The sequence below is a fragment of the Alnus glutinosa genome, chromosome 14, assembly GCF_958979055.1.
Source record: "Alnus glutinosa chromosome 14, dhAlnGlut1.1, whole genome shotgun sequence".
Lineage (NCBI taxonomy): Eukaryota > Viridiplantae > Streptophyta > Magnoliopsida > Fagales > Betulaceae > Alnus > Alnus glutinosa.
The window spans coordinates 5372733-5383815 of NC_084899.1; the positions used below are offsets into that span (position 1 = coordinate 5372733).

General features: G+C 36.0%; 1 protein-coding gene across 4 annotated transcripts; it reads left to right on the top strand.

The window, feature by feature from the left end:
* Window positions 1-2944: 2944 nt before the first annotated feature.
* Window positions 2945-10848, top strand: LOC133857239 (VIN3-like protein 1). Of its 4 annotated transcripts, none has more exons than XM_062292429.1 (6): window positions 2945-3104; window positions 4158-4228; window positions 7678-8308; window positions 8807-9117; window positions 9215-10393; window positions 10521-10848. In XM_062292429.1, the coding sequence occupies exons 2-6, from the start codon at window positions 4198-4200 to the stop codon at window positions 10532-10534; spliced, it is 2166 nt and encodes a 721-aa protein (XP_062148413.1). In that variant the 5' UTR covers window positions 2945-3104; window positions 4158-4197; the 3' UTR covers window positions 10535-10848. The 4 variants fall into 4 exon arrangements, with proteins under 4 accessions (XP_062148413.1, XP_062148411.1, XP_062148412.1 ...); XM_062292430.1 differs by adding an exon at window positions 4317-4382 and having other exon boundaries at window positions 2983-3104; window positions 9215-10848; XM_062292427.1 differs by having other exon boundaries at window positions 9215-10848.
* The last annotated feature ends 235 nt before the right edge of the window (window positions 10849-11083 follow it).

Below are 11083 nucleotides of genomic sequence, written 5' to 3' on the forward strand. Positions count from 1 at the left end.
GTGGCGCAAGCTTCCCTCCTACCAGTTTACTGCATGTTTACCTGACGAAGCTTTGTATGTAAAGGTGCCCGTGCCTTCGTCGTTGGCAAGCCTTTAACGTGTTTCCCCTTTCGCGCAGGTGAACGACAAGGACAAACGTTTGTGTGAATATTTCTCTTTTTTTTCTTTTTTTCTTTTTTAATTTATTTTTGATATGAATTTAACGTAAAATTAAAGTCAAAAAGTCTAACCGTATGATTAAATATGTTGGATTAAATAAGATGACGGTTCAAGTTTGGGTCGTGTCAAGATATATATATATATATATATTGTTGTTGTGATATGGACGTGATAGAAATAAGAAAGTATGACAATAGTCATGTAGTGAGTTTAGGTTTGTTAAGTGCATGTAATTAGGAGTTTTTCTCTAATAAGGATAAGTTATTTGTAGAGTTATGCTATTGCTTTCTATGAGGTTAGTTATTGTTGCTTTCTATTAGATTAGTTTGAGTCTTATGTTAATACTTCCTATTAGATAGGTTTGAGTGGATGTTTATCCACACTTGTTGAGTCGTGATAGGAGTATTCCGAGCTATGGTTCAATCTTAGGTTAGTATGTCATCTATTTAAGAAGATAAATTGTTTGAATAAGAGGTATCATTCTAAACCCAAACTTTGTGTTTGATAAAGAGTCTTAGGATCTAATAATTTCCTACTGATAGTTTCTCCAAATTAGAAAAATAGGTAAAAACAAGAAGCAGGATTTTGCTCTTATTTTTCCCGAAGGTCGAGTTATTAGATCCATTACGCATTCACGTAACATATGTCAACTATAATCAGACCAATTTAATTAAACAGGTCAAACCCATCAACCATAATCATTTAATTTTGTATTGAACTCATGGGTCATGTCAAAAATTGTATGTCGTATATTGAGTTTGAGTCGCGTTAAAACATATATATAAGACAATATAAATCAACCTTAACCCAACTCATTTAATTAAAAATATTAAACTCTTTAATACTAACTCTTTAATTTTATATTAAGTTGATATGAAATTCCCAAGTATAACGTAAAACATTGCCAACCTTCAACATAATTCAAACTCAAATGCCTACGTCAACATTTGACGTGACGTTAATAGAGTACTCATGTTTTTCATAATGGCCAAAAGCGTGCACAGCTAGGGCCATTTGTATGGCCAACATGCCCACACTCATTATCAAAGTACGTCCCTTGGCTAGCCAGTTAGAGTATGTGCAGCTAGTCTCTTATTAATGTCCCTAAATTATAGAAAAAGGTCATATTATATATTACTTGTATAATATAATGTTATATCTTGCCAACCCATCATCACCATTAGCCTTGAACCAGATATATTATGGGGTTCCTAACTTCCCTATAATATGGCCAAAAGCGTGCAGTACTTCTAGGGCCATTCTTAATTGTTAAGGCCAATAAAACGTACGCCCTTTCGTTGTAGCCATTCTTAATTGTTTAACTGCGGAATCGGAATGGACAGATGGAGAGGAGTAATTTTATGATTAATATTTTATTTTATTTTTGTGTAAAGGTTTACATAATGACATGCCATTTAAATTGTTTAATTAATATAATAATATATTTATTATGCAAATAGATAATAATTCGTGTTCGTGTGTCGAGTTTAGGTCGTGTCGATACATAAATATATAAGATTATATGTGTTAACTCTAATCCGATCAATTTAATTAAACGAGTCAATGAAACATGAGTATATAAAACTACATAGGCCAACTCTAACCTGTCGTATTTAATTAAACGAGTCATACCCTTTAACTATAACTCGTAAATTTTGTGTTAGGTTCGTAGGTTATGTAAAAAATTGACAACCTTATGTCGAGTGTCAGGTTCGAGCCGTGTCGAAACATGAGTATAAAACTATATGTGTCAGTTATAATTCAACTCATTTTAATTAAACGGGTCATACTTTTTAATCCTAAATCACTAATTTTGTATCGAATTTAAATTATGTCGAAACATAAATTAAAAAAAATGCAGAGATTTTGAAAAAAATGCCCAGAACTGATGTATTTACACATTGGCACGAGGCAAAGACTTGTTGGGTTGGGGGAACTATATCGGCACCTTCCAAGTCATGCAAAGGACAGCAGATCCAGCAGCCCATAATTTCCTGACCCCGAGACTTGTCAATTCACATACACACCCACCAATAAGGCTTCAAGGACGGTTGATGAAGTTACACAAAGTGCAATTGGGGTGTACAAAAGCACCAAAAAGTGTGACCCAGTCATACAACTAAATAAATATATAAATATATAAATTAATAAATTAATTAAAAAAAAAAAAAGAAAAAAGTACAAAACCCATGTTTGAACTTTGACATGCATCTTTGGCTGACTGATTCTTTCCAATACTTTATAGATTCTCCACGATCACTTCCTAAAACTTTGATTCCCCTTTGGTATGAAACCCACGACAATAATTATTAATTAATTTCTTGATATTTATTTCCTAATTAAATCGGTCCTTAGTCAAGACTCCATGTTATGGAATTAAGCCCAAGCTCAGCGGTCCAAAACAAACTGAGGTTTGGGGAGGCGTTCGATCCGACGGTCCAAATCGGATCATCATAACCCACGAATCCGCATGCACTAAATTGCCAATGACATGGACTTGATTACATTATTCGTTTCCAACAAACCCTGGTGAATAAAATTATAAAAAGGTGGGGTATTTATTTAAGTATGCTGAGGATAATGTTACTCTCACGCGCCATTAAAGTGCGTTGGCGGCCACTCACCAATCACAGAACCGGGCAGTGCTTCATGTATTTTTTCCACTCCGCAGAACCAACGCTGCTTTCAAACTAATCCAGGTTCCTGAACGCTCCTCACACGCGCGTGAGTTTTCCCCTCTTCCCCCCCCCCCCCCCCCCCCCTTAAACGTGAACAACTAGTACAAGCACCTTTCTCTCTCTATTTTTTTTTCTCTCTCTCACAACCCAACTAACAAAAACGAAGAACTTTCTCTCTTCGCTGTCTCTTTTGGATTCATGCTCTCTCGAAGCGAATTCTTTGGCTTTGGCGTGTCGAAACCCTAGATTCGCTCCCATTCTACGCAGGTACTTCTTTCAGGATTCGTTTTTCTTTTCGATGTTTAACGAAGCAATTTTCGTGATTTTTGGACTCCTCCTGTGCCCAGATCCGTTCTTTTTATTCTCGATTCTGTATTTTAATCTCATTATGCTTTGGTTTTGTGAAATTATATTCCCATTCACTCTCAAATTTCGTAACTTTATATCATTCTCTCCGCTTAAATTCCCGTGTTTAGATTATTTTGTTTTCACAGAGCGTTTTTGGTTTATCTTGCCGTTAATCCACACAATGTATATGCGGAAGACTCTTAAAGACGCTAAGTTGCTCCTCGTATATGCTGGTTTCGGTTCCATTGCGAAGAATTTGTTTCAGTTCTGAATGTTTTCTTTTGCTTTTGTTTTTCGTAAGTATTTTTGCTTGCAAGCGTTTTAAGGAATCAAAGTAAGAATGCTTTTGGTTTCGAATTCTGCTTAAGAATATGATGGAAAGGTCTTTCATTTTGGCTGCGTTCAAGTTGCATGGGAGTGCGTGACCTTCTTATAAAGCAAAAGTAGTTTTTTCTTTTTCTTTTTCTTATTGTTGATGCTGATTATTTTGTTGTTCTAAAGATTCAAATACTTATTTTTGTAGCCTTGCGTTGTAATTCTCGGTTTATGCGGTTGAAATTCATGATCTGCATTGGGGCAAGGAAAGCCAAAACATCTCTTGTTTGACTTATTGTCATGAGAAAATGGAGGATATAGCCAGAAATAGATCTTTGGCTCCTATGGTTCTCTTTTTTTCTTCTTTTTTTCATAAAAATTGAACTCAGCTAAGCCAAGTAGTTGAGGGAGCCAAGTCAACTCGATGTGAATGGAAATTGTGGTTTTGCATCCAGCTAAAAAATTAAGATTCAATATCCAAACTTAGCAATGTACAGTTTTAGTTCCCTTTTTCGTACCTTCCTCATCAACCAAGTTGAGAAGTAGCTATACTAGTAGAAATTTCTAGCTAGAATGGATTTTTTTTTTTTTTTTTTTTTTTTTTTAAAACTTACCCTAATGCATAAATGTGCTAAGGTTTTTGATGCTTATTGTCAGAGGGAGCGCTGCTTCAGTTATTGTCTGTGGCTTATGAAAAATGGACTTAGAAGATAAATTCCTTGCTAAAGGTACAGTTTTGATCTATCCATATATTTTTCTCTTTAGCTACAAATTTTTACTGTCTTTATGTTGCCTTTTTAATTCTTGGTATAACAGGTGGCTAGCTGTAGAAAAAAACAAAAGAGGGTGGTCATCATTAATGATGTGGTTTATGACACTGGGGTACTCTACTTCAATGTTGTGCTATTATTTGAAGTATAATTGACTTTGGATCTTGGGGAAAGATAACCTTTGTTTTTCGTTGTTACTGTATCAATTCTGGCCAATGTGTGTGTTATTCTGCCAATGAAATAGTCTGCTTATTAAGTTGCTGTAGTTATTTGTCCTAGTTAGTATTTAAGTAATTTTGTTTCTCTTCATCATGGCATGTGCAAACTGTTATGCTTACGAACATTATTTTGTTATTGGGTTGCCTTGTGTAAATGCTGAAAGACTTCCGATGTTAAATGGAATTTTGTGCTTGCAACATCATTTTTATGTAGAATCTCATATTATAGTTGCCTTGGAATTTGTTATGCACAATCAACAAAGTTTGAGCGGTTCTGGTTGGCTTAGGGATTATGGAATTAGGATTCTACAGTAACACTTATTTCTCTAATTATTAAAACTTTCTATAGGATTATTTTATAACTGATTCTGCTCCTCATAAAGGTTGTTGGTAAAGAAGTTGTCTATTTGGCCCCCAATATTGGTGTAAGGCTCTTTCATTTCCCTAGTTTATGGAAGTTTAGTTCTTATGTGCTATTAGCCTCTCAGAGACTGTCTGAATAAATCAAAAGTTGTAAGAAAACATGTAGGATTCAAAGGAAGCTATTCACGAAGACGAACACTTGTGACTCATTGGTATTGTGGTTTATGTCTATTAGCGGGGAAATGTTTACATCGTGGAACATTTGTCTTGATAGTTTTTAATTTGATGGCATCTTGTATATATTATTCTAAAATGTCTATGGTATAGGCCATGAAGTTATGTCACAATTTCATACTTTTGAGTATGAAACTCGGTTGTTGTTTAACAACTCCAACCCGTCTCTCCTCTGGTATTTTCTTAACTTTTTTTGGCAATTGGTCATGTTTTATAATCAATTAATTGATTCTCTTTCTAAATAGTATTAATCGAGATTTCAGTTATGTTTCTTTTCTATTGTATCCAAAATAATATTAATTGATGCTTTTGCACATCTAGAAAGTGTCTTCAATTTTCCAAAGGAGAAAAAAAATAAAAATAAAGAAGAAAGCCAAACCAGAACTTTAAAACTCTGAAATTTGCAATTCTTGATTTGTAAAATGCCTGATGCAACTGACTATTGAACTTAAGTGACCTGCCAAATATGGAAAGGATAGTTAGCTAGACCATTAATATTAGTGGTAAATTATTTCAATTCTCTTATCATTAAGTGACGGTACGTTGAAGGAATGTCTATCTATAACCCAAATTTTCTGTTATATGGATTATGGCCATAGAATGGCATAGACAGATAGCATGTCGTCATAAATGAGTTCAGGCCATTGAATTGAGGAGTAGACCTGGTGATAGACCAGTCTTTGGTCTGACCCATTGCAGCTTATGGATTTGGTCACTGGTTTCTAATTAGATCCATTAACCAAAAACTGAATTTCAATTTTAGTTGATCCAGGATGTGGTAGGGTAAAAACATGGGCCTATTTTAATGTTGTAGTTTAAGATACTAGTCTTTTTTAAACCCTAGCAGTCTTGAATATCAAGTCTGGCTGCTTCTCCATGAGCCTCTGCTGCAGCCTAATGCTCCTGCAGTTTCATTTTTTTCCCCTCATTTTCTTCTCATAGTGAGCAAGGACCTGTTGTTGATCAGGTAAGCCTTAATTTCTGTAAAAAATCAACTTTTTTTTTTTTTTTTTTTTAGTTTGGGTTTCATGTCAGCTCATATTTTTCTTTTCTAATTGAGAAGAATTGTTATGTCTTCCACAAGACTCTGGTTTTTGCAAAAAAAAGTATAATCAGTTTTATGATCTGGTTTTGTTTATGATGCTTTTTAGTTCAAGATGATCCAAAATGATATACTTATCATTATGTTCCATTTCACGAAATAAAATGATCTTCTAAGATTTTTATTTTATTTTTCCTGTTTCAAGGTATTTTAATTTTTTTATAAGTAATGTAAATTCATTAAAATTGTAGAGGGGCGCAACCTTAGTATACATAAGTATACAAGAGAACCTCTAAAGTATAGAAAAAGAACAAAATTCCCGAAACTCAAAAAATTAGAAGTAGGCAAACTATTCAATGCTACTCTTCATGCATATACCACTATTGAATGTAATAAGAATTTGGGTTCAAATTGGATTATTTGATCTTATTTTTTTAATGGAAAGGATTGCACTTTTTCCTTATAAAAAGGTATTCAATCTGCCACAATCTATTAACAAGCAGAAGTTACATTGAATAGAAGAAATAATTGTTTATTGGGGTCAGCCAGGTTGATTCAATTTTGTTTGTTACCTTTTTATGGTCTCAATACTGAGCTTTTAACTAGTTACTGATGGGTGATATAGGATCAGTGGTTTCTCTGGTGTCATGATGGGTTTGGTGATTATAATAGGTTATCTACATAGCTGATAAATTATTCCTGCATTTGTGTTCCTTAGAGTTTTTACTTGTCTCGGAACAAAGTGAGATTCCAGACAAATACAATTGTATTTATTGGCTAATTCAACACTGTAATTATCTGGGAACTCCCTTCCTTTATGAGAGTATTTCTTCCTTTTTATTATCCATTGTTGTAATTTTTGAGCATTATCCCTAGTGTCCTAAGGAAGGAGAGATTTAGGCTGGATTTCGCCAATAAAGGCATAGAGCTAGTGTTGTATATCTTCCAGGCTGTTATATTGTATTCAAACTTAAGTAACTAGAGGTGGAAAACTTTGGGGGACTAGTACTCTTCCATTTTATTTAGATTGGTGGAGCAATGTGTTGGCAAATGTGATTTCTATTTTCTTTAGTTCTTCACTAAAACAATTATGATATGGAATCTTGATCCGGGGCAAGTGTTCAGATCTATTATGACATAGCCACGAGGTGCTTAGTCGACACTTTGTAATCTTATAAAACCTTTTCAGGTCTTTGAATTGAATGATGGTTCTACTAAGATTGTTGTAGTTGAGATGAAGATGCAGGTGTTTGAGTAGAAACACTAATGAGGTTAACTTAGAAACGAAATCAATAAGGAAAAAAAATGTTGGATTAAGATCCAATTGATTATATAAAGAGAAATAAAATAAGCAAGCAGCAATTATTTTTTGCTTTAAAAGAAAAAAAGTGAGAAGACATTTAGATAATTGACATTTTACAGATGTCAGTACCCGCATTTATGGATAATATACTTTTAGAGTTTGTGTTTTCTTCATTGTTTTTTTTGTAATATCTGTTCCCTCCAGGGAATTTTTCATATTCTTATTTGGTTTCTCTTTTTTTGTATAGTTTCTGGTGTTCAGAGCCTTTCTTCCAGTGTGCAAAGCACCCCAGAGAAAAACGGGCATTCAGATGACGCTTCAAGAAGTCCAGAACTCCTTCAAGAGTTTCTGAAATCTGGTCCAAAGAAGGAACTTCTTCGAACATGCTTTGATAAGGAAAGGAAAAACTCATCAAAAAGCAAAATGACAGAACTTCATAAGACTACTATCAAGACCATTAAGAAACAGGACTCAAGGAAAACTTCTTCTAGCTCCAACAATCAGCCTCCTAGGAAGCAACAACGGAAGGGGGAAAATCCAATGCGACTTCCATCAGCCCCAGAACAGTCTCCAGATTTTGAACATTCAAACTCATGGATTTGTAAAAATTCTGCTTGTAGAGCTGTTCTATCCATAGATGACACATTTTGCAGGAGGTGCTCTTGCTGTATCTGTCACTTGTTTGATGACAATAAGGACCCTAGTCTTTGGTTGGTATGCACCTCTGAATCTGGTCAGGGAGACTCCTGTGGATTATCTTGTCACATAGAGTGTGCTCTTCAATGTGAAAAAGTGGGGGTTGTTGATCTTGGGCAATTGATGCAGCTAGATGGTAGTTATTGTTGTGCTTCATGTGGCAAAGTTTCAGGGATACTTGGGTATGTGATTTTCTTGCATCTCCAGAGCTAGGGAAGAAATTGTAGTTCTTGAGACTTGACAGTCTGTTCTCTGGCCTTTCCTCTGGAAGTTGTTGGCCAGCTATGAATCATCTTTTGTCAGCCACCTCTTTAATTGTTGCCAATTTTGTAGTTCATGTGGTCCAATTTTAGAGCGTGCCCTTTAATTGGTTTTCTGTTTGTTTTAAATTTTTTATAAGAATTTTGGGGAGCGATCTTTATACTGTTTTCCCAGCACTAAAAGAAGCATTTAGCATCACAATCACTAATATTGCATGTAAATCTTTTTGCTGGAAATGATTTTGATGAGATAAACAGGGCCTTAGTGAACTAAGTGGCTGTTGAATATGAGATCTTCCCTCTTATTCCATTTTGAGATGGAATGGAATTATATAGAGCAGTGGCCACGAGTTATTCTTTTGTGTTCTGGTAATAGATTCTTAGCCTTGGCTTGATGGGAATGTTGTGATTTTATCTCAGATGTTGGAAGAAGCAGCTAATAATAGCAAAGGATGCTCGCCGTGTTGATGCTCTCTGTTATAGGATATACTTGAGTTTCAGGCTCCTTGAAGGGACATCCAGGTTTAAAGACCTGCATGAGATTGTAAAAGATGCGAAGGCTAAACTAGAAACTGAAGTGGGTCCTATGAATGGAGTATCTGCCAAGATGGCACGTGGCATTGTCAGCAGACTCTCTATTGCAGGTGATGTGCAGAAACTCTGTTCTCTTGCAATCGAGAAAGCAGATGAATGGCTGGCCACTGTTTCTGATGTGAATTCAAATTGCAGAGGTTGGGGAACCTCCTAATTTGTCATCTTCATCTTTCTAATTGTTCGGGAATACGTATATGAAAATGATTTAACTAATTTTCTTCGTTTCTTTTGCAGAAGATTCACTACCTGCTGCTTGCAAATTCTTTTTTGAAGAAGTAACATCATCCTCTGTTGTGATTATCTTGATTGAGCTGTCTAATGCATCATCTGATGATATTAAGGGATACAAGCTCTGGTGTTTTAAAAGTAGAGAAGACACACACACAAAAGAGCCCATTTGTGACTTTCCGAAAGCTAAGAGAAGGATTATGATCTCCAATTTGCAGCCCTGCACAGAATATAACTTCCGAATAATTTCTTATACAGAGGGTGGCGATTTGGGTCACTCTGAGGCCAAGTGCTTTACCAAGAGTGTTGAGATAATTCACAAGAATCCTAATTCTGCAGTTGCCATGAACCGTAAGAAGGAGAATCCCCTTATTGATGGCAATTCTTCTATTGCCAAGAGGGAGCCCAAGAATACAACAGAAGTTGGTTTTTCTTCTGGATTTAAGGTTCGGGATCTTGGAAAGTTTCTGCATCTTGCTTGGGCTCAAGAGCAAGGCTGCTTTGAGGGGTTTTGCAGTCCAGAGGTTGAAAAATGCTGTGTATTAAGCAAGGCGATCAAGCCTGAAACTGTTGAAGAAGAACGGTCACCTTTTGTTTCACGCGGGCTTGACTTGAATGTTGTTTCAGTGCCAGATTTGAATGAAGAGCTCACCCCTCCATTTGATTCCTCTAGGGATGAGGATAATGGATGCACTTTGCAGCAGGCTGTTGAGGCAGATGATGACGCCGCATCTCATGGCTTAGAGAAGAATGGTTTAGCTAGATCACACGGTAGTGGGGACTCGAAGACTTGGAACCACGGGGCAGCTGTGGAAGTCCCAGCCGTTGATTCCCGGGCGGAGTTTTGCAGGAAAAGGGCAGCAAACTCTAATGAGACGCATGATTGTGACAGCACTTTGATAAACGGGTCACCATTCCGAATCTCCAACGCTTCATCTTGCTTGGATGAGAACTTTGAGTACTGTGTGAAGATAATCCGTTTGCTGGAATGTGAGGGTCACATTAAACAGGAATTTAGATTGAAATTGTTAACATGGTTTAGCTTGAGATCAACAGAGCAAGAACGTAGGGTGGTGAACACATTTATTCAAACAATGATTGATGATCCAAGTAGCTTAGCAGGACAATTGGTTGACTCCTTTTCAGATATTATATCCACCAAGAGGCAACGAAATGGATTCTGTAGTAAGCTGTGGCATTAAATAAGGGCGCAGCAGTCTGATTTACAGGATTGCTAATTTGCTTCATGTTTAATTTTTTTTTTCCATGCGATAAAAATTACCCCTGATTGTTTACGCCGTTCTTTGTACAGGCATTTTTTCTTAGTCACCATTGGAAGTGATTCATTTTTATCGCGGACATATTTTGTCCGGCTAAAAGATTTGAGTTGCTGATTGAGGAGACAGTTCCTGATGATTCTTGGAACGAGGGGGCCCCTAGCACTTGATGTTTCGTGCTATAGATGCCATTTTCCATTTCTTTCCCCATATTATCCTAATTACATTTAACTAGTACCATTATTCAATCATGGAGGGTATATTGTATTATTTATTTTTATCATTGCCTTCTTTAAATCAAAGAAGGGTACATGAAATTCATCCTGGATTTTTTACGTGATTATTTTATCTTCGCGGTTGTTATATTCTACCTTCTTTTTTAATCCTCTTACGTTTTCCGTTTTGTCATCGTTGAGGATTTGGAAACAAAAGGGAAGTGAAAGAAAGTGGTGCTGCTTCTAGCATTTTCTTCGAGTCTCACTGCTTGTGTTGTTGGGTTCATCTGTTTATCTTAAAGGGCAGAAAGGAAAATGCTATGGCACTCGGTCTCTTTGCTTGTGTTGGGTTCATCTGTTCATATCCCTGTTGGTGGTTGATC